This window comes from Saimiri boliviensis, chromosome 9 (assembly GCF_048565385.1).
Source record: "Saimiri boliviensis isolate mSaiBol1 chromosome 9, mSaiBol1.pri, whole genome shotgun sequence".
Classification (NCBI taxonomy): Eukaryota; Metazoa; Chordata; class Mammalia; order Primates; family Cebidae; genus Saimiri; species Saimiri boliviensis.
The window spans coordinates 98,524,935-98,549,042 of record NC_133457.1 but is presented as its reverse complement, the minus strand read 5'-3'; the positions used below and the strand labels follow the sequence as shown (position 1 = coordinate 98,549,042).

The 24,108-nt window shown below is 38.9% G+C and overlaps 1 protein-coding gene across 3 annotated transcripts in view; it reads right to left on the bottom strand.

Annotated features, from left to right (window-relative positions):
* The window catches only part of ITCH (itchy E3 ubiquitin protein ligase), a 130,567-nt gene that overhangs the window by 46,735 nt on the left and 59,724 nt on the right, over positions 1 to 24,108 (bottom strand). For all 3 annotated transcript variants that reach the window (XM_003932044.4, XM_010342686.3, XM_074406416.1), the window contains 6 exons: positions 19,845 to 20,002; positions 18,291 to 18,504; positions 16,368 to 16,463; positions 14,274 to 14,448; positions 10,604 to 10,673; positions 2,896 to 2,980 (listed from right to left, as the gene is read on the bottom strand). In XM_003932044.4, coding sequence (XP_003932093.1) covers positions 2,896 to 2,980; positions 10,604 to 10,673; positions 14,274 to 14,448; positions 16,368 to 16,463; positions 18,291 to 18,504; positions 19,845 to 20,002 — 798 coding nt within the window. The remainder of the gene's footprint in view (positions 1 to 2,895; positions 2,981 to 10,603; positions 10,674 to 14,273; positions 14,449 to 16,367; positions 16,464 to 18,290; positions 18,505 to 19,844; positions 20,003 to 24,108) is intronic.

Below are 24,108 nucleotides of genomic sequence, written 5' to 3'. Positions count from 1 at the left end.
AACGTAGGAACCCTGTCTCTCAAAAAAACCAAAGCAACAACCACAAAACAAAACAGCTGGGTTTGGAGGCCCGTGCATGTAGTCCAAACTACTTGAGAGCCTGAGGCAGGAAGATTACTTGAGCCCAGGAGGTCAAGGCTACAGCGAGCAGAGATCATGTCACTACATTCCAGCCTGGATGACAAAGGAGAGAGAGCCTGTCTCAAAACAAAACAGAAAAAAAACCTGTATTCATCTAACTGAATACAAATGTCAGATAAAATAGAACCAAAAATGTAAAAAAGAGGTTTCTCATTGTTATATTTGCAAGATGATAGGCTCAGTAACCAGTTGTTGTCTTGAAAATAAACTGGATAGAACTAGGTCATCTGTGTTGTTAAAACAGAATTCTAACTTTAGCTATAAAACTTGGAAAACAAAAAAATGGTAGCAAATTATAGAAAGGGGACTTCTTCAATTCTATCCTTAGATTCTAAAGAGGAAGTAAAAATGTTATCTATGAACTTCATTCTTTCTTTATGGAAACTAAATAAATTTAAGTAAGTGATGCAGTAACTCCATTTAAAAAGAAAATGGTCATTTGTTGGTAGAAAGAAAAAGCTATTTTAAGTTTAAACAATACCTTCTTTTATCTATTTTTATTTTTTGGGGCAGAATCTCACTCTGTCGCCCATGCTGGAGTATAGTAGCGTGATCTCAGCTCAGTGCAACCTAAACCATACCTTCAGAACAAAAGTTCTTAAAACTTTTGAGCGGTGGAATGTATGTGCTGAAATTATATCAAAAGAGAGGTCTGGCCTTTGCCCTTAGCTACTGGGTGGTGATGTTTTAGGCCCTTGGAATGAACTGCATATTAGGAATATCTTTGTCGGGAGATTTTGATGACTAGATAGTCAATAATGTGATTTATGATGGAGGCTATGGGACGTGGCACATCAGCTCCGACCTCTGGAGGAACTAGAGACTAAAGGCATTCACCCAAATCTCCAGAAGGACTGTAGACAAAAGGCCAGCCAAGAGGGCAGTATGGGATCAAGTGACCCAAAAAATCCTAGATAGCAGAGACTTCCCTGGTTGGCAATACTCAACCTCAATGTGTACTGTCCCACAACAATTCTGGGTGTTCAGAGCCCTCCCAGACTCTGTCCTACATACCTCTTCCTTCTGCTGGTTTTATTTTGTATCCTTTCTCTAAAATAAATGTGACTGTAAGAGGTTTCAGTGAGTTCTGAGTATTTCTAATAACTGATCAGACCTAAGAGTGGTGGTAGGGGCCCCCAAATTTGTAGGCAGTTGGTCTGGAGTTGTCCTGTGGACAATATTGTGCCTGATGTCTTGAAACGAGGGCAGTTTTGTGGAGGACTGTGCCCTCTCACTGTACAGTCTGCCAAATTCCTTGCAGAATGGAACCCTCTGGCGGTATAATAAATGGATATATTACAGACTGTTATGGGTTGAACTGTGTCCTCCCTTCAAATGCATATTTATATCCTGGACTGCATAACTCAGAATGTGACCTTATTTGAACACAGAGTTACTGTAGATGTATAAAGATGAGGTCACACTAAAGTACTGTGGGCCTCTAATCCTATAGGACTGATATCCTTATAAACAGGAAATTTGGGTACAGATAGACATATAGACAGGAAGAATGCCATGTGAAGACTGGAGTCATGCTGTCACAAGCCAAGGAGCTAAAAGAAGCTAGGAGAAAGACTTGGAACAGATAATTTTCTAGTATCTTCAGAATGAGCATGGCCCTGCTGACATTGTGATCTCAAGTTTCTATCCTCCAGAACTGTGAGACAACGCATTTCTGTGGTTGAAGCAGCCTCCTTTGTGGTACTTTGTTAAGGCAACCCTAGCAAACTAATATGCATACTACTATAAAATGTTACAAAGATAAACTATTATATATACATAATTGTCAAAACATTCCTGTAATCCCAGCTAGTCAGAAGGCTAAGGCAGGAGGATCACTTAAAGCCAAGAATTGAGAACAGCAGTTGAGAATAGCCTGGGCAACAAAGGGGAACTCTTGTGATAATACATGTATCTCTTTATTAATAAATTAATTAGCAAGTCCTTGTAATGATGTGTGTAAACAAGTATTCGGAGATACCTACAACAACCACAGAATATTTTCTAACATCCTGTGACTTCTACTGATGGCAAAGTCCTAGGCATTCTTAATTCTACATGGTAGTAGCCTACATTCATAATGGAAGAAGATATTAAATTTCCAGTAAAGTCTAGTGAAACTGAGCATGTATTTTTTTCCCCTCTAAGCCATATACCCTGGATTCTTAACCAGTGATCCCAGGTTAGAATCACTAATCTGTTCTTACTAATTTAAAATATATAATAAGTATATTCTCACGTGCCAGTGTATTATTTTGTTTTTTCTATTGGTTTTTACAGGCCTCAACCTGTCCTCCAGGTTGGAATGTACTGGCACAATCACGGCTCACTGCAGCCTCAACCTCCTGGGATCAAGTGATCCTCCCACCTCAGTCCTCCAGGTAGCTGGGACTACAGGTTTAACATGCCAACACACCCAATTTGGGGGGATGTTTTTGTAGACACAGGTCTCACTGCATTACTCAGGCTGGTCCTGAACTCCTGGCCTCAAGCTGTCTTCCCTCCTTAGCCTCCCAAAGTGCCAGGATAATGGACATGAGCCACCACGTCCAGCCAAAGGTTTTTTTCCGTGCTTTAAAGAAACTCAAATTTTCCATTAAATGAAAATGATAGTATAATTTTTTCTTTCCAAAGTATGCAGGTGATTAATGTTTTAGGTCTTTGGCAAAAGAATATGAACTTTGATCTTCTTCAGTTGTTAGAAATAAGGTACAATCTTTAAGAGATTAAATATATACAAGTAACTATTCTTACCCTTGACTTCTGGGGTCTTCCCACTGTGTAATTCGAGTGTTGTGGTTGACGAAATACACTCTGCCATTACTGTCTGTTCTCTTCTCTTTGGGAAGGGCGGCGGGGGTTAAGGGGGAAGGAAAGCATTATCATTAGCATAGTCTTGCTCAAGGTAAAATAAAATGATCTGAATTTGTCCATTTCTCATTGCATTATTTTATAGTTTTTAAATCACAGCTTTAAAAGGTTTAATTTATTCTTTGACTACTAAAAGCACATCCTTACTAAAGTTATAGAAATATTACATCTTAGAAGCGAAATAGACATATTTTATTATGTCCTAACCATAAGATCTTTCCACTCAATCCAACCAAGAGCAGCAAGAATAATAAATAAACAGTAATTTAGTTTTTCACACAGGACCTTCATTTTATTCTTAATAGTCCCACAGTGTAGGTGAATTCATCTTTATCCTTAAGATAAGAAAACTCTGGCCGGGCGCGGTGGCTCAAGCCTGTAATCCCAGCACTTTGGGAGGCCGAGGCGGGTGGATCACGAGGTCAAGAGATCGAGACCATCCCGGTCAACATAATGAAACCCCGTCTCTACTAAAAATACAAAAAATTAGCTGGGCATGGTGGCACGTGCCTGTAATCCCAGCTACTCAGGAGGCTGAGGCAGGAGAATTGCCTGAACCCAGGAGGCGGAGGTTGCGGTGAGCCGAGATCGCGCCATTGCACTCCAGCCTGGGTAACAAGAGCAAAACTCTGTCTCAAAAAAAAAAAAAAAAAAAAAAAAAAAGAAAACTCAGATAGGTTAAATAATCTACCTGAAACCTCAGAATTAAGTAGCAGAGATAATAAGATGTAAACTCAGGTCTCCATTCAGAAATTATTTTTCCATACCACATCATTTCATTTATTAAAATATAATAAAGTGCCAGGCATGGTAGCTCAGGCCTGTAATCTCAGCACTTTGGGAGGCCAAAGTGGGCAGATCACTTGAGCTCAGGAGTTTGAAACCAGCCTGGGCAACATGGTAAAACCTCATCTCCACAAAAAATACAAAAACATTAGTGGGCCATGCTGGCACACACTAGTATTCCCAGCTACTTGTGGGGCTAAGGCAGGAGGACCGCCTGAACCTGGGAGGTCAAGGCTGCAGTGAGCTGAGATCACACCACTGTACTCCAGCCTAGGTGACAAAGTTAGACCCTGTCTCAAAAAAAAAAAAAAAAAAAAGTGTGTGTGTGTGTGTACACAAACATATATAATAAATATATAAGAATATATATAAAATAAGGAATATAATGTAATTTTTTTGTATATGCTAGGCATTATTCAACTAGAAAAGACCTTATTTCTTTTCTTATATACTTAACATATCTTGTTCCTTAATATACCCAGTTCCAAAATCCTAAATATCTACAATTCTATACAAGGGATGTGAAGCAGAAATCAGTTTTCTAATTACTGCATCTAAAGCTGCTGCTTGTTCCCCAACTATCTCTTGCTTTAGGATTCTCTTGTTTTCTTGTTCCCTGTCTATAAAATTTTACCTACTTTCCTGAGATTTCCCCATTAAGGTTTAAAACATGTGGATATCATTTTCTTTTAATAAACAAATTAAGGCTCGGTATGGTGGCTCATGCCTATAATTCCAGCACTTTGGGAAGGTCGAGGCAGGCAGATCACCTGAGGTCAAGAGTTCAAGACCAGCCTAGCCAACATGGTGAAATTCCGTTTCTACTAAAAATATAAAAAATTGCCGGGCACGGTGGCTCACGCCTGTAATCCCAGCACTTTGGGAGGCCGAGGCAGGTGGATCACGAGGTCAACAGATCGAAACCATCCTGGTCAACATAGTGAAACCCCATCTCTACTAAAAATACAAAAAATCAGCTGGGCATGGTGGTGCGTGCCTGTAATCCCAGCTACTCAGGAGGCTGAGGCAGGAGAATTGCCTGAACCCAGGAGGCAGAGGTTGCAGTGAGCCGAGATCGTGCCATTGCACTCCAGCCTGGGTAACAAGAGCGAAACTCAGTCTAAAAAAAAAAAAAAATACATATATATATACATATATATATGTATATATATATAAAATCAGTGTGTTGGCAGGTGCCTGTAATCCCTAGCTACTCAGGAGGCTGAAGCAGGAGAATCACTTGAACCCAGGAGGCGGAGGTTGCAGTGAGCCCAGATCACGCCACTGCACTCCAACAGAGCAAAACTCTGTCTCAAAAATAAACAAATTAAATAGACTTGAAATTTTAATCTAAGTTCTGCTATTTTTGAACTACTGACTTCTCTGTCCTATTATCAATTAATTCTTCAAAAGATGGAACTCTTCCTGTATCTTAATTTTTTGTTTGTTCAGCATGTCTCAAAATGAGTAACTGATGTACTTAAGATCACAGAATGATTCAAACTTTTTAAAAGCTTAGTTTCTAAAAATCAGCATTTTCAAACAAAAATTTAAGCTTAATCCACGTTGACACAGCTAATTTTTATTTCCTGTGGCTTGAAAAATTAGTAACTATTGGCCGGGCACTGTAATCCCAGCTCTTTGGGAAGCCAAGGCTGGTGGATTGCCTCAGGTCAGGAGTTTGAGACCAGCCTGGCCAACAGGTCAAAACCCTGTCTCTACTAAAAATACAAAAATGGTGGTAGGCACTTGTAATCCCAGCTACTGGAGAGGCTGAGGCAGAAGAATTGCTTGAACCCAGGAGGCAGAGGTTGGAGCGAGCCAAGATTGTGCCATTGCACTCCAACCTGCTGGGTGACAAGAGCAAAACTCAATCTAAAAACAAAAGAAGAAAGAAAGAAAGAAAGAAAAGAAAAGAAAGGAAGGAAGGAAGGAAAGAAAAGAAAGAAAAGAAAAAAGAAAACAAAAAAGGAAAGAAAAGAAAGAAAATTTGGTAACTTTTAAAAATTATACTTGGTATCATTTGGATGAGTTTTAGGTCAACTTATAGTCTTACCAAGTTCGTATTTGGTAATATTTCCTTTTATTTCCAACACTGATTCCATGATTTTAAGTAGCAGTGATAACAGAAGTTACAATGGATGTAACTAGTGAGTATCACAAACCTGCTTCTGACATTTAAAGCTACTTCCTATGTCAGCTGATCTTAAAATGAAAAGAGAACTCCAAATGTGCATAATATACAGAAAAATAGGACCCTGCATCTTATGACACACAGGTTTTGCTGGTCAAGGCATCTTCAGTGCATAAGCTTATCACCAACTCAAAGGCTGTCTCTAAAGAAAACATAATCACTCACAGTGTCACAGCTTGCACTTGTTAACATGATAGCAAGATAGGTTCATGTCTTGGCAGTAGCATTAAGTCTTTAAAAATTTATTTGCAGAATCCAGAATTTTCTTTTTCTCTCTCTCTTTTTTTTTTTTTTTTTTTTTTTTTGAGATGGAGCCTTGCTCTGTTGCCCAGGCTGGACTGGAGAGCAGTGGCATAATCTTGGCTCAATGTAGCCTCACAACCTCTCAGTTCCAAGCAATTCTCCTGCCTCAGCCTCCCAAGTAGTTGAGACTACAGGTACTCGCCACCACTCCCAGCTAATTTTTGTATTTTTTGTAGAGATGGGGTTTCACCATGTTGGTCAGGCTGGTCACAAAACTCCTGACCTCAAGTGATCCACCTGCCTCAGCCTCCCAAAGTGCTGGGATCACAGGCATGAGCCACCACACCCAGCCAGAATCCTTTCTTGTTTAAAAATATATATCCAAATAATTTTTATAACCTAAAAATAATGCTCTAACTACATAGCTGAGCATATATTCAACTTTTTTCTTTTCTTTTCTTTTCTTTTTTTGGAAATAGTCTTGCTCTGTCACCCAGGCTGGAGTGCACTGAGCAATCACAGCTCACTGCAGCCCTGACCTCTCAGGCTCAAGTGATCCTCCCACTTCAGCCACTCAAGTAGTTGAACTATAGGCATGTACCACACCTAGCTAATTTTTGTACTTTTTGTAAAGATGGGGTTTCACCATGTTGCCCAGCCTGATCTCAAATTCCTGAACACAAGCCCTGGCCTCCCAAAGTGCTGGGATTAGAGGCATGAGCCACTGTAATGGCCATTCATCTTTTATCTGTCAGGAAATTTCAGATTTCAGGGCAAGATTTTCCTTTCAGAAGCTAACATTAGGCAAGAGAAAATTAATAACAAACTTTTTTTCTCATGTATATTCTAAGTATATGCTGCTGAGATCAGCTTTGACACAGTTGTGAACTGAAGGCTCATCCACTTAATGAGAGGAAGTGCTGTGGTTATAGAGCTGATTTTTTTGTTGAAAAATCACATGATAAACAATACTGAAATTACTGAACATCAACTCCAAATGCACATTACAACTCTTCCTGACTTGATGAGTAAAACAGTAAAAAACAGAAACTTCTTGTCATTCTATGCATTCTTTCACAGTAACTATGAACATGAGAAAATATCTTCATACTTGATGGAGGAAGCATCTATACAAAGCCCTATTAAGTAACATTGGTGAACCAAAAGCATTCTTTGTTCTCCAGCCTCTACAGTATGTATATGTGTTAAAAATTCTTCACTGCCTAGCTAGGCATGGGGGCACACAACTGTAATTCCAGCTACTCAGGAGGCCGAGGCAAGAAAATCGCTTGACACCAGGAGTTCAAAGCTGTAGTGTGCAATTACTGTGCCGGAGTATAGCCATTGCACTCCAGCCTGGGTAACACAGGGAGACCCCTAGCTCTAAAAAAACAAGCAAATTCTTCACTGTCAGCTTATGAGATAGTAATGTCTAGTCCTAGCACACAAAAGTCTGAAAGGGTGCAGGCTGTAAGCTGGGATGCTATCATCCTGGGTCAATCCTGAAGGTATCTTGGATGGGTTGCTTAATCTGATACAGTACCACCAGTACTGTCACTAGTTCTACAAGTAAGGCACATACCCCAAAGGCAGCAAGTCATAAAGCAGTGCTCAGTTTGAGTAAGATAATCATAAACTTTTTTAGGAAAGGGCACTACTTCTACATGAGGAATGTGAAACCTAAAAATAAGCAGACTGTAAAACAGCAGAACAAGACCCTAATAACCTGGCTAAGCTGGATCTTTAGACACTGTATTTTAGCAAAATGTTGTTGGCTAAAGTAAAAATGAGAAAGCTCTGGATGATAAAGAAAATGATGAATACAGAAAGCAAGGACCAGCTTGCAGAAGAGGCTTTTCTAATAAAGAAAATGTAGCCCATAACTCAGTTCTTTAAGCAAGAGGCATTTTTTTCTACACCTGCCCTATAGAAGGAGTAAAATGGCTTCTTTCTGACCATAACCATGAAGCAGGTCATAGTTTATCTGCAACTTTTTTTTTTCCTTTTTTGAGACAGGGTCCCACTCTGTTGCCCAGGCTGAAGCACAGTGGCACAAACTTGGCTTACTGTAGCCTTGACTTCCCAGGCTCAGGTGATCCTCCCACCTCAGCCTCCCAAGTAGCTGGGATTACAGAGGTGTTCCACCACACCCAGATTAGTTTTTGTATTTTTTTAAAGAGACAGGTTTTCGTCACGTTGCCCAGGCTGGTCTCCAACTTCTGAGCTCAAGCAGTCCTCCCACTTTGGCCTTCCAAAGTGCTAAGATCACAGGTGTGAGCCCCTATGCCTGGCCTGCAATAAAATTAAGAGGATAAATACATGAACTTCGGATATATCTTTTTAGTGCATGATTTTTTTCTCCTTCTGTAACATAAGACATACAACTCTAAAATAAAGCTGGGAAACTCTAGAAATGAAACCATCCATGTCTGAGAATGCAATCTGACAGGTAAAGTTCAATATGCCTTGCAAGGACAACATCCTCTCTTCTCAAGTACTTCATACTAACCATTCATCGACCACTCTTAGGCTTCAATAGAGACAGAGGGCTTCTTAACTCCAGACTGCCAGGCTTTGGTAAAGACAGAAATTCAAATTTTACTTTCTTTTTTTTGAGACAGGGTCTTGCTTTGTCATGCAGGCTGGAGCGCAATAGCGTGACCTCGGCTCACTGAAGCCTCAAACTCTCAGGCTCAAGTGATCCTCTCATATCAGCCTTCCAAGTAGCTGGGACTATAGGCAAGTACCACCATGCCTGGCTAATTATTATTATTATTATTTTTTAAGTAAAGATAGGGTTTCATCATGTTGCCCAGGCTGGTCTTGAACTCCTGGACTCAAGCAATCCACCTGCCTCAGCCTCCCAAAGTATTAGGATTATAAGTGTAAGTCACTGCACTTGGCCCCCAACTTTCATATGTCCTCCCATTGTTATAAGCTAATAACAATACCAGTTTTAAGTATGGCCTAATAATTTTTTTACCTTTTTGACCCACCGAAGTGTTTTGAGGATACCTTTAAATAAGAGCAATGAGATTTCTCATAGAAAAGCGTATACCCCAGCAGCATTTATTAGCCAGATTCATGTGATCTTGAAACATCAATATTTTTCTCCATTACTCTGTAATGCTAGAGCAATCTACCTTGGAGACCAATTTTTCCCAGTAAGATTATCTAGAAATACCACTTTCTGAATTTATCCCAATATTATGAAATATCTTCGGCTCTTTAAGACAAAACTCTGTTTCCACAATGGGCTTTATCTTGTTTTCCACTTTCTATTAATAAATTCTCTTGCTTCTATGCAAAACTTTCTAGACTGCCATCTTTATTCTAAAACCTTGCTACAATGTGATCAGTATCACCTAACACTGTAAAATAGAACCTAGTAGGGTAGGTCTAACTTAAAGTCTATTAAGGTTTATTTTAATAACTAAGGTATCAAATATACACAATAACAAAACTGGCTCATAAGTTCCATGGTGTAGGGTATGAAGTCGACACCTTCACATGTGCTCTTTCCACTGTTCTGTCAGATAATGACAACTTAACTAAACTCTGAACCTTGTTTTAGGAGAACCAATGTACTCACAATTTTTTTAAAAATCTTTTTATCTTGAATTAATTATTACTCATAGGATGTGGTAAAAACTGCACAAAGAGTCTAGAGGTGACATCTTATATAGCTACAGTACAGTATCAAAACCACGGAAGTGGCATTGGTATATTATTGTTAACCACAAACCTTGTTAAATTGTCACCATTTTAAAAAACTGAATTCATTTCTGTAAATGTATAGTTCTATGCATTATCTCATGTAGACATTTATGCAATCACCTATCACCAAAATTAAGATACAGAATTATTCCATCATCACATAACAACCCCCTTATGTTACCTTTTATATTTGTATCCACCTCCCACCTACCCTGTTTCCTGACAAGTACTAATATGTTCTCCATTTCTAGCTTTGTTATTCTGAGAATGTTATATGAATCGAATCAGACAGGATGTGACCTTTTGAGACTTACTTTCTTTATCAAGCAAAATACTCAAGACCACCCAGATCTACTGTGTGTATCAACAGTCCATTCCTTTCTTATTGCTGGGTGATCGGTATTTTTAAACTGTAGAAGAGTAAAATAATTCTGAGTATCAATCAAAGTTTATAAAGAGTTCACTTAATGTTTGGTGAATTTAATACCTATTTGTGAATTAAACTGACATATCCAAAAATAACTTCCTAGACGTTCACTCAAGCAAGAGCACAGTATCAGACATAAATGTCTGATTTTTAAGATGACAGAACTGGAAGAAGAAAAAAAAAATGAAATGACCGAATTCAATGAAGAAACTCATGTGACTTACCCCATCCAGGTGGCAATGGACCAAGAGGATCAAATTCTTTATTTTGTGATGTAGCAAATAAATCTTGATTCTAAAAGGAACCAAAAAGTGATGAAACTATTAATAACTTTATAAATTATCTGACAGCAAGCTTATAAGTTCTGATTTCCTTTCCCTAGCCATGTATAACATAGAAAGTTTGCATCTTAAAGAAGTGTCACATGATTATGGATAAATGCCAATATACTTTAGTTTTTTAAAAACCTGTGAAACATCATCTAACATTTAAAATTATTTAAAATTAAAATACAACACAAATATGTAATCCTTATCCCCAGAATGACCATTTTTTCATTTGTGCTACAAATTTTACATCAATAATATAAAAATTAGAAAAATATATAAACCCCCTCAAAAGTCATTTATACTACTAGTACCCAGAGTCGTCAGATGACTGAGAAAAATCTTGCATGTGTAACTCAAAAACAGAACATCAAATACAGGACATGTAATATACAAAGAATTATGAGAAGAGAGTTGGAGAAGCAGGAAGATCAAGCTGTCAGATGAGTGAAAGGATAGGATTCCAGCTGGAAAGTGTTAATGAGCCTAGAACTGTATGGACGATTTCTTAAAAGTTTCTAATTATCACATTAGTGAAGAGAAAGATTTGGCTAGATAAAAGCAAAGTAAGAGTCAATCTTTGGAAAAAGAGAACAAAAGTCATACTGACTCGGTGTAGGGACATTAAGTGTGTATATAATCAAGTAGAGATAATTATGTGGTCACCCAGTATGACTTGGTTGAACCCTTTCTTCTTTAGTAAAATAAACAAGAGCCTAACTGCATTAAAAATAATTATACTATGGGGAAGAAAAAAACAAGTAAAATAGTACAATGAATCCCATATACCCAGCACCAGGATTCAACCCATATTAAGACTTAGCCATATTTCTTTATCTCTTTCCTCCTGTTTTTTGTTGAAGTGAAAATCAAACATCATTTCACTCCTACATATTTTAGTATGCCTCTCTAAAATATCTGGACATTTTCTTACATAATCATAATCTCATTATCACATGTAGTAAAGAATCAATGTTAATTTTATCATCTAATACCTAATCTGTAATTAAATGCATGACTGTTAAAATTAGGATCCAAACAAAGTCCTCATGTTACATTAGTCTCAATATAGAGCAGCTCTCCTGCTATCTCTGTTTCTTTACCCCCGAAATCCCGTGTCACTGGCCAATTACAGAAACCTGGTTGATTAATGAGGTTTTAAAGAACATGAGATATATTACACTTCTGATAAAGTAACTCTTGGATTTAGTGCTGTTGAGAACTGCCTTGTTCCTCCTGATAGACACAATTATGAAAAAATGTGAGAATAGGGAAGCCTGCCGGAAACACTACAAAAGTCTGAGTCCAAGCTACAGACAAGGTCTGAAAAGTTGGCACATGACATACTGTACTGACACTTTTAAGACCGAGGTCTACCCCACTGGCTTTCCCTGGACAGATAAACTGGGGACATGCACAATTAAACCATGGGCCAGGAAGAGCCATTACCCAGTGTTTTATCATCAACCATATCCATCCTGAGACTTAAAATGCTGGGTGTATGACAGCTTCTGCATGCTATTAAGAGTCAAAACAACAATGGTACACAAAGGCCACTTCATATATCCAATAAACAAGACTATTTCTCAACAACACCCCATCATTTTTAAAGTAAATGTTATTAAGGATGTTAAATTCATTCACTTTAGCTTACATATTTGTCTATATTAACTAAAATAGGCTTTTTAAATTCTATGTAATTTCAAACCACTCTACAATAAGCACAAAGAGTAAAAATTTTCAGAAAAGTGATCAAATTATGTTGGATTTGGGGGGGGGAGGGAAGCATGATGATGAAGAAGCTGTACTTGAAAAAAAAAAAAATTCCAAAGACTCTGAGTACTAAATCGGTCAGGTTTATAATAGTCAATACATACAGTACATGCTCTAGAAATCTGCTAAATCTGTCTTTTAAAGGAATGTTTTGAAAGACTGTGTAATGCAAAAATGAGATAAAGGGTACATATACAGAGGTGAATATGAAGGAGAGAAGAGATGGGAACTAACATTTCTAAGCATTCAGTATGTGCCAACTATATTGGAACTTTATTTTAAAGAATCCTCAGAAAAACTCTGAGGCGATTTTATATCTACATTTATTTTACAGATAAAGGAAATGAGTCTTGATGAGGTTAAGTAACTTACTCAAAGTCATATAGAGAAAGTAACTGTGGAACCAGGATTCGAACCCAGATGTGTCTGACTCCAAAGCCCATGCTCTTTCCACTGGACACCCATGTGGAAACTAGTTTTAAAGAAGGCAGGCAAGCTAGGCATTCAAACCTAGAAGAAATGTGGCCAGGCATACCACAGGTGATTATAATTTAGATAGGAAGGAAGATGTAAAATAGCATAGGAAAAAAAAAAAATGAAGGGTAAGGTAGACAGGAGACAAAATTAATTTCACCTTTAAAACCACTGGGAAGGAAAATATAGTAACATCTGTTTAGAGACAGTGACAGGAAAAATTGTTATATGAAAGAAAAGCACCTTAGTCATAACCAGGGAAACAAGGGAAGGCTGCTGATAAAGGTGAATTTGTCTACATCAGTGAGTGCTAACTACTATGATGATGAGGCATTAGGAATAGACAGGAATATGGAGAAAAGGGATAAAATTATGTCTAGTGAGGACAGGAATATGAAAGGTGCTGTTTTACTTTGTTAAATTCTAACAGGGATGATACCAATGGCAGTGGAAGGGAAGGTATGGTGATGGAGGGGGCGTTTTCTCCTGAGCTCTTAAAGATTTCGTTTTCTTCTGTTTAGGTTCTACATAACAAATCCATCTTGTTTGGCACAGAGAATCAAATTTCTCAACGGATTATTTTCCTTTCCCTCCACAGAAAAGATCAATGATACTGTATGACTTGAGAGATTATAAAATTCCTAGCACCAAAGACTGCATGGAAAAGGAAGCATTAATATATTTTGGTGTACTTACACTATTACTGCAATATTGCTCTTTAGGAAAATATGTAAAATTTAAACCATTTGTTTCCAGAAGGGAAATGATTTTATACCAAAGATAATATAGGTATGAAGCCAGAATAATATAGTAAGCATATTCCTATAAAGTATCAAATTTCTTCAGTCTCCCAGGGTACCAAATAATTTAACAGGTAAGCCTTACCTCCAAATAGTAAAAAGTAGTTAAATTCTATCATCAGTTCTGGACAACCACTTTAGAGTCAGATGCTCTTAGACCCAAGTCCTCAAATGTTTTGGCAAGTCAAGGCAGTAGTAAATTTAAAAATGATTTAATTATTTTCAAACTGCTTGGGTTTATTTTTACTATTCTTTTGTTCATGAATTTTAAGTTGTCTTAACTTTTTTGCTTATTTTTAACATTAAAAAGAAAAGGAAGTTGGACTTAAGCGAATTACAAAAGGGAAAAAATAGATCACACACAACACAACCCAGACAAGGTCTAAAAATAATACCTACTAACAGCAACAACTGGTTTGCCATGCTACTTGCACCTTCTTTTTAGTGCTTTACATGACATATGCTGGAAAAAGCTAGAAACAAAATACTTTTATTAGTTTATTAAACAATAGGCTGCTCACCCCATAAATGAATCTCTGGTTAAACTGCTGCATTGCTCCTTGAAGCTGACTACGTTGTAGCTGCCATTGTTCATAGTTCCGGACAGATTCCAGTGTTGGTCTCTGCCACGTTGTTGTTCTTGTGAAATGGTCAACATAATAAATACGTCCCATGTTGTCAACCCGCCGTTCCCAGCTACATCAGCAAAAAAACAACAAGCTAATTCAACAAATACTTGTGAAACAGATACAAGATTTTACCTTGAGAAACTACTATTCATTTATCTGGGATCTTTTATGTATTTTTAAATAGTTTGTAAGTGAACTTAAGACAAATGTTTCTAAAAATTTGTTTCTTGAAAGTTCATAAGATGCATTAGTCAGGTTCTTAAAATGCAATATATATTCAGTAAGTCTCAAACAGTCATTAAGTTTTGAGTTTCTTTTCAATGTTCTTTTTACTGCTTCAATCATAATAGGGATACAAATTGTATATATAGCTTTGGACAGGTATCAAAAAGCACTTTTTGGTCAGGTGTGGTGGGTCACGCCTGTGATCCCAGCACTTTGGAAGGCCAAAGTGGGTGGAACACTTGAGGTCAGGAGTTCGAGACGAGCCTAGCCAACATGGTGAAGCTCCATCTCTACTAAAAATACAAAAGTTAGCCAGGCGTGGTGGCGCATTCCTGTAGTCCTAGGTACAGGGGAGGCTGAGGCAGAAGAATAGCTTGAACCTGTGAGGCAGGGGCTGCAGTGAGCCAAGATCATGCCACTGCACCCCAGCCTGGGCAACAGTCAGTCTCCATCTTAAAAAAAAAAAAAAAGAAAAAAGGGAAAAAACAAAACACTTTTTTGCAAGAACACACCTAATTTCCCATCTTTTTGTTTCTTTGAGACAGAGTTTTGCTCTTGTTGCCCAGGCTGGAGTACAGTGGCGTGATCTTGGCTCACTGCAACCTCCACCTTGGCTCAAGCGATTCTCCTGCCTCAGCCTCCCGAGTACTCAGCTGGGACTACAGGCATGTGCCACCATGCCCAACTAATTTTTGTATTTTTAAAAGAGATGGGGTTTCACCATGTTGGACAGGATGGTCTCGATCACTTGACCTGACCTCATGATCTGCCCGCCTAGGTATTCCAAAGTGTTGGAATTATAGACATCAGCCACCATGCCCAGCCTATAATGTTAATGGCTTAACATTATGTATTAATATATCCTTAACTTCCCCAATTAATTTGAAATGATCTTGCTAGTACATACAGTTTTTAAAAATATAGTAGGCCGGGCACGGTGGCTCACGCCTATAATCCTAGCACTTTGGGAAGCCAAGGCAGGTGGATCACGAGGTCAAGAGATCGAGACCATCTTGGTCAACATGGTGAAACCCCATCTCCACTAAAAATACAAAAATTAGCTGGGCGTGGTGGTGCACGCCTGTAGTCCCAGCTACTCGGGAGGCTGAGGCAGGAGAATTGCTTGAACCCAGGAGGTGGAGGTTGCAGTGAGCCAGGATCGTGCCATTGCACTCCGGCCTGGGTAACAACAGTGAAACTCCGTCTCAAAAAAAAAAAAAAAAAAAATATATATATATATATATAGTAAGAATTTCATTGTAATACATAATGATGGGGCTCAGTTCTTATTCATTTAAATAATTACTCTTGAAGAGACTAATACTGAAACTGCAGTATTAGTACACAGATAAACAGTTTAGACAAGAAAAGTTAAACAAGACCTAGGGAATCTTTAGGTCACAAATAAGTGAAAATAGGGCCAGGGATGCTGGCTCACGCTTGTAATCCCAGCACTTTGGGAGGCCAAGATGGGAGGATGGCTTGAGCTCAGGAGTTCAAAACCAGCCTAGGCAACATAAGCAAGACCTTGTTTCTATAAAATAAAAAAAAGAAAGATGAGTGAAAATAAAAATCACTTATCAGGCTTTGAACTAATCAGTTCTCCAGCTCTCTTCTTTCTAGTTTATACTTACCACAAAACAAAGTTGACAGAGAAAGGGTTGAAAGAAAAAAGTAAAACAAAAATGTAGGGAAGACTATACAGATGTAATCCACAATTCTGACTAAATAAAATTACTATTTTTAAATTCAGATACTTACCCAGGAGGCAGAGGTTCTGGTCTATCCCATGTTGTTCTTTTCTCAACGTGATCTACATAGTAAACTCGTCCGTGCTGGTCCACTCTCTGCTCCCAACTTAAACACAAAATTAATAGGCTCATAGGATACTTGCATGAGCTACCTGGCTTTTAAATCCTGTCTTTGCCTTTTTCTCTTAAATGACTGTATTACTAAACTAAGTCAAATAAGGTTGTCAGTTTAGAAAGATGATACAAATACAATTTAGGAATAAAGGGAAGAAATGTAAACATCAGAGAGTGGCACACAATGAATTCAATTTCTTCTATGCAAGTATCTGCTCCAGGAAAAAACATGTTTCTAAAGAGGCTTGAGGTCAGTCTACACAGTAAACCAAAGTCACTCTCAATCAGAGTACAATCAGGATTTGACTGGAAAGGAATGGCCAGGTACATTGGCTCATGCCTGTAATCCCAGCACTTTGGGAGGCTAAGGCAGGCACATCACTTGAGGTCAGGAATTCAAGACAAGCCTGGCAAACATGGTGAAGCCCCATCTCTACTAAAAATACAAAAATTAGCTGGGTGTGGTGGCAAGCACCTGTAGCCCCAGCTACTTAGGAGGCTGAGGCAGGAGAATCACTTTAACCTGGGAGGCAGAGGTTGCAGTGAGCCAAGATTGCACCATTGCACTCTAGCCTGGACAATAGGGCAAAGCTCCCTCTCAAAAAAAAAAAAAAAAAAAAAATTAGTCAGGAATAGGTGGCAGGTGCCTGTAATCCCAGCAAATCTGGATGGTGAGGCAGGAGAATCACTTGAACCCGAGAGGTGGAGGTTGGAGTGAGCCAAGATCCAACCATTGCACTCCAGATTGGGCGACAGAGCAAGACTCCATTTCAAACAAACAAAAAAACTACACTTGTAATATCTTAAAAATAATCTATGAAAATAATCTTAAAATAATCAGTAGAAATTAAAATGGGATTATGAGCAGAAATTGTCTCAGTTTTCTGAATTATCTATCATTTTGCTATAATGATCCCCCTCCCCCGAAGATGGAGTTTTACTCTGTTACAAAGGCTGAAGTGCAATTGCGTGATTTCAGCTCACTGCACCCTCCACCTCCCAGGTTCAAGTAATTCTCCCGAGTAGCTGGGACTACAGGTGCCCACCATCATGCCCAGCTAATTATAGTACTTTCAGTAAAGATGGGAGTTTCACCATGTTGGCCAGGCTGGTCTCAAACTCCTGACCTCAGGTGATCCACCCACCTCGGCCTCTCAAAGTGCTGAGATTACAGGCATGAGCCACCGTGCCCAGCCTATAAATTTTATGATGAAAACAAAATTTGATTTTAAAAAGGGATTTTCCCCTTCAAAGAAAAAGCAATTGGAATTAGGTGATTATTTTATTAATTGGCCTTGGTTAACATTCAGGGTCCTTTGGTGAAAAAATGTATTTTTCCACTTTGCCCTGAAAACAAAAGACAGGATTTCAAATATGGTGTATTTTCCTTGTTCATTTTGACTCTAGATTCCCCCAAATCAGTTATAACATAAAAAGAGTTGGCCAGGTACAGTGGGTCATGCCTTTAATCTCAGCAATTTTAGAGGTTGAGGTGGAGGATCACTTGAGGTCAGGAGTTCAAGACCAGCCTGGCCAACATGGTGAAACCCCATCTCAACTAAAAATACGAACATTAGCCAGGCATGGTAGCGCACACCTATAATCCCAGCTATTAGGGAGGCTGAGGCAGGAGAATGGCTTGAACCCAGGGGTCAGAGGTTGCAGTGAGCTAAGATTTCACTGCTGCACTCTAGCCTGGGCAACAGAGCAAGACTCCATCTTAGTTATTGAAACAATGGAGTTTACTTTTATTTTCCTTGTTAATAAGCATATGAAGCAGCCAAAAGCCTAAAGACAATGTATGTTAAAAGTTACTCACCCAGGTGGCAAGGGAGCTTGAGTTACAGGATTTAATGGCCTAGGTCCTGAGCCTCCAGATATAGTAAGGGGAATTATTAATCCAGATGTTGCTCCTTCAGATGTATTTGTATTTGTATTTGTATTTGTATTTGTATTTGTATTTGTTGGCGGCAGAGAGCCTGTACTAGACCCATCACTTTCAGAAGTGGTAGATGGTGAACCATTGACAGATGCTATAAAAGATTTGAAGAAAATAGGAAAAGAACTTTTATTTTCTAAAATTCAGGATAGAATTTTAACTGTAAAAAATAAAAAGGCAGATGATAAATATAAAACTTAAGATGTGGATACACAGGTGAAAATTTACTTAAAGAAATAATGAGAAATAATCAATGCTCCCTCTTAATAGGCTTGTTTACTTCTTCGGCCCTTTCTACCCCTACGTCCCATTATTAATTACAAGGCATGTACAGATTATCTGAGGAAATAAAAATGTTTAAAATAGAAAAGCATTAATATTCCTTGGTATTTTAAGTTCATTTATTAATTTTCCAGCTCCTTAAAACTGCTTTCCTATGAATCCGTACAGATTACAGACCAATATTTTTGATGTTGGTTATAATGTGGAAGGTCTGACTGATAAGCAATAATCTTCTTACAAATAGTTACTAGTCATGTATTACACCTTTAAGAAATACTTGTAAACAAAACAATGTCTAGAGGAAGTCACCAATATTATAATTAAGACATCTTAAAGGTTCAGAACATACTGTTAACCAAATTATCTATAAAAGGGGAAGAGGAGGCTGGGCGCAGTGGCTTATGCCTATAATTCCAGTACTTTGGGGCTAGGCATGGTGGCTCATGCCTGTAATCTCAGCACTTTGGTAGCCCAAGGTGGGCGGATCACCTGGGGTCAGGAGTTTTAGACCAGCCTGACCAACATGGAGAAACTCTGTTTCTACTAAAAATACAAAATTAGCCAGGTGTGGTGATGGGTGCCTGTAATCCCAGCTACTCAGGAACCTGAGGCAGGAGAATTGCTTGAACCCAGAAGACGGAAGTTGCGTAAGCTGACACAATGCCACTGCATTCCAGCCTGGCTGACAGAGTGAGACTCTGTCTCAAAAATCAAACAAAAAGAGCTTGTTTGTTATGTAATTTTTAATTTAAAATCTGAATCATTTAGCATTGTTGGGTTATTTGTCATTTACTAACTTTTTAAAGAATATACTCAGATTAAGCAAGCAAATCCTTGACTATCTAATACGTTTGTTATAGTTACAAACCATGTAAGAAATGTTATTGCAATGTTATCTGTATTGCCTATATTTTATATTATACACATATTACTTTCATTCTCAATAGAGCACTGCCTCAGTAACATCACTCTGAACTGAAACTTAGGAAGAAGGCACTTTTGGTTACATAGAGAAAGATCATTCTTTGCCAAAATCTTAAATGCAAAAATACACACAGAAAGCTCACCTAAAAGAATTTCCTGAAACTTACCTGAGGATTAATTGCCAACCAGAACATTATTTATTAGAGTGCTGACAGCTGGAATACAAACCTGGTCTACGTGGGGTGGGTGGTGGTGGTCGTGAAGGTCTTGGAGGTCTAGAAGGTTTAAAACCGCCATTTGAGAGGGATGGAGAATTATTCCCACTGGCTCTCCTATTTTCACTACATCCTGCATCTTCAGGGTCATCTGATCCATTTGTGCTCACTCTGGATAAGAAGACGGGAAAAGGAAGGGAGAGAGAAAAATAATAAATACCCTTTGAATTTAAGAAAAAAATAGCAAGAAAATGAAAACTTCTAAGATTTTAGGAGCTTAAAAAAAGCTTTTTGGGCCGGGCGCGGTGGCTCAAGCCTGTAATCCCAGCACTTTGGGAGGCCAAGGCGGGTGGATCACAAGGTCAAGAGATCGAGACCATCCTGGTCAACATGGTGAAACCCCGTCTCTACTAAAAATACAAAAAAATTAGCTGGGCATGGTGGCGCGTGCCTGTAATCCCAGCTACTCAGGAGGCTGAGGCAGGAGAATTGCCTGAACCCAGGAGGCGGAGGTTGCGGTGAGCCGAGATCACGCCATTGCACTCCAGCCTGGGTAACAAGAGCGAAACTCCGTCTCAAAAAAAAAAAAGCTTTTTAAATTTTGGTCAGCCTTATTATTATTAAATACATAAAGAGCCTTCCGGTAGAATCCTACATAACCCCCAAAGTTCATCTAGAGATAGAGTGAAGGGTTGTCCAAGGGCATAGAAACACTTGCGGCCATTGAGAACTATTAGATATGCTGGTTCATATTTCAAATAAGCCTTCAGGAAGCCCTATATAAACAGGAATAAAGTCAAGTTCTCAAAATCCTTTTAAAGGGCACTACTTTATCACAAGCACAGATAACTTTACCATTGTTGTTTCTTGGTTTCCACTGGCTATTAATATTCAAGTTTGAGGCAGGGCTGACTTTCCCACACTAGAGAACAAAGTGCATATATTTCCCAGGGACTAGGCCCTGATATCCCCACTCAAAGCAATAACATCAACTGGAGGGACAGAAAGGAAGGAAGAACACTAACAGGAAATATCAGACTGAAAGCTACTGCTACTGTTGGCTAAATATAGTTGATTCTTTTTCCTCCCAGAGGGGTTCTAGTCATGGATTAGAAACAAGGACATAAGTAGCCAGTCTGCAGATGTCTTAGCCAAGGTTACTGTATGTACTACCTCCAAATCACTACACAGTACTAATCCATACTACCAGGAATTTCAGAATAAGCCTGAACAAAATAAAATCTAATAGATTCAGCTAACAGAGGCTGAGTGCTGTAGCTCACGCTTGCAAGTGCAGCACTTTGGGAGAATGAGGTGGGAAGATCACTTAAGCACAGGAGTGAGAGAAAAATAATAAATGCCCTTTGAATTTAAGAAAAAACAGCGAGAAGATGAAAGCTTCTAAGATTTTAGGAGCTTAAAAAACGCTTTTTAATTTTTGGTCAGCCTTATTAAAATACATAAAGAGCCTTTGGGTAGAATCTTACATAACCCCTAAAGTTCATCTAGAGATTGACTGAAGGGCTGTCCAAGGGCAATGATTTATTTTTAATAAAAACTATATAGCATAATATTTTGATATACAAAGTGAAAAAACTTAACTACAGTCAAACTAATTAACATCTCTCTCTCCTCACATAGCCATCTTTTTTTTGAGACAGAGTCTCACTCCATCGCCCAGGCTGGAGTGCAGTGGTATGATCTCAGCTCACTGCAACCTCTGCCTCCCAGGTTCTAGCAGTTCTCATGCCTCAGCCTCCTGAGTAGGCAGTACTACAAGTCCCCACCACCGTGGCCGGCTAATTCTTTTGTGTATTTTGTAGAGATGGGTTTTCACCATGTTGCCAAGGCTAGTCTTGAACTCCTGACCTCAAGCAATCCACCGTTCTCGGCCTCCCAAAGTGCTGTGATTATAGGCATGAGCCACTGTGCCCATCCTCATATTTTAAAAGACATTTTCAAACTATGTACCACAGAAATCCTTTAGGGCCCTTCTATTCAAAGTGTGGTCTTTAAACCAAAAGGACAAGCACTATCGAGGAGCCTGTCAGAAGTGCACAACCTTCACAAGTATTCTAGACCTACTATATCAGAGCTAGCATTTTAACAAGATCCCCAGATTATACATGTGGACAGTAAGGTATGACAAGCACTATTTTGAGGGTTCCCTAAATGCTTATTTTTAACAGATGGAACACCTCAGTAATTGACAGTCAGTACCTGATTAGTGTTGACTACCTGCAGAATATGGTCTAAAAAAAGTCAGTTTTGACACTGCTTCCCTTCCTCTAAGTGAGGCTTCCAAAACCATTTTAAGACTGCATATTGCCTCTCCATGCTATTTTAAGAGGTTCCTAATTAGTTTGAAAGAAGAGTTCTCCATGCTTTTTAAGTAACAGATGACAAATAGAATAAACCAAAAATAGGAAAGTAAGGTTTCTAGCTCTGACTCTGCTACTGATGAGTTATGTGACCAAAGAATGTACCCTAAAATGTATTATCTTGACTACAAGATTCCTAAAAGTCGTTAAGCTAGAAAATTCATACTAAATTGCATATCTAGTGCTAGACAAGTTTTAGGGAAATGTGAGGGAGGGGGAACATTCAGAGCATGAGATAAACCTACTATGATAAAGATACAGCAGATTCCAAAAAGGCTATGATTAGTTGCTGGGAATTAAAATTTGAGTGATTTTAACATCTATGCTGTGCATCATTCTAACATTTTGATCTCAATTTTTCAATGTAGTTATCTGACAACCTATGTAGTACAACTCCTTAAATTTCCTTGATACATTTGTTCCTCTTCCTAGATCTTGAACTCCAAAATCACTCTAACTACAACTTCCTATTCATTCTACCTGCCTCCTATAATACCTTTTATTCAGTCTCATCATAACTTTTAACTCTCCCCACAATCTTTACAGTTCATCAGCTTACTTCATGCCTCACTTGGGCTTCATCACAGGCTACTTTCCCTAGGAGTTTCAATTCCTTCACCCTTCCCCCAGCTGCTTCCCCTCCCGGAAATTCTTTCACCATAAGTAATCCCTCATCTACTTTTTTCACTGCTGTTCTCTGGGACCGACAAATAATGCTGGAGAATGTTTGAGGTGAGAAGTCAGGTGTATTTTAGTGGAGTAAATAAACTAAGTAAAGTAGCATATTAAAAGGCAGACTGCTCTACAAAAGATCCTGATAAATTTTCCACTGGGGGCCAGGCATGGTGGCTCACGCCTATAATCCCAGCATTTTGGGAGGCCAAGGCGGGCAGATCACCTGAGGTCGGGAGTTCCAGACCAGCCTGACCAACATGGAGAAACTCAATCTCTACTAAAAATACAAAATCAGCCGGGTGTGGTGGCACACGCCTGTCATCCCAACTACTCAAGAAGTTGAGGCAGGAGAATCGCTTGAACCTGGGAGGTAGAGGTTGCAGTGAGCCAAGATGATGCCATTGCACTACAGCCTGGACAACAAGAGCAAAACTCCATCTCCCAAAAAAAAAAAAAAAAAAAAAAAAAAAAGCCACTGGGTCCAGTAACGAAAGAAACATCTGAGGTTTTCACTTCCAATTATTTAAGACAAAAACTATTTTCTCCCCTCTTATTAAAAAGAAACCAGCTGGGCACAGTGGCTCACGCCTGCAATCACAGCACTTTAGGACACCGAGGTGGGTGGATCACTTGAGGTCAGGAGTTTTAGACCAGCCTGGCCAATATGGTGAAACCTCATCTCTACTAAAAATACAAAAATTAGTCAGGCATGGTGGCAGGCACCTGTAGTCCCAGCTACTCATGAGGCTGAGTTAGGAGAATTGCTTGAACCTGGGAGGCGGAGGTTGCAGTGAGCCAAAATCACACCACTGTACTCCAGCCTGGGAGACAGTCAGACTCCATCTCAAAAAAATAAAAATAAAAAAAGAGTATCTCTTACCAGTCCTTTGCATATGACTGCAATCACACACTGTATAATGGTTTCATATTCTGGGTGGGTTTTTGTTTGTTTAGTTAATACATATTGGGTATATCTTCTAAATTACTGAAAATCATTTTGAATGACGGCAGAAAATCATATATAGACATATCACAATTTGATCATCATCTTTTCATTGGTCTTTTGGGGGATTTTTTTTTTTCTTTTTTGAGACTTTGTTTCACTCTGTTGCCCAGGCTGGAGTACACAGGCACAATCACTGCTCACTGCAACCCTGACCTCCGCAGGCTCAGGTGATCCTCCTATCCCACAGGCACACCCCACCACACCCGGCTAAATTT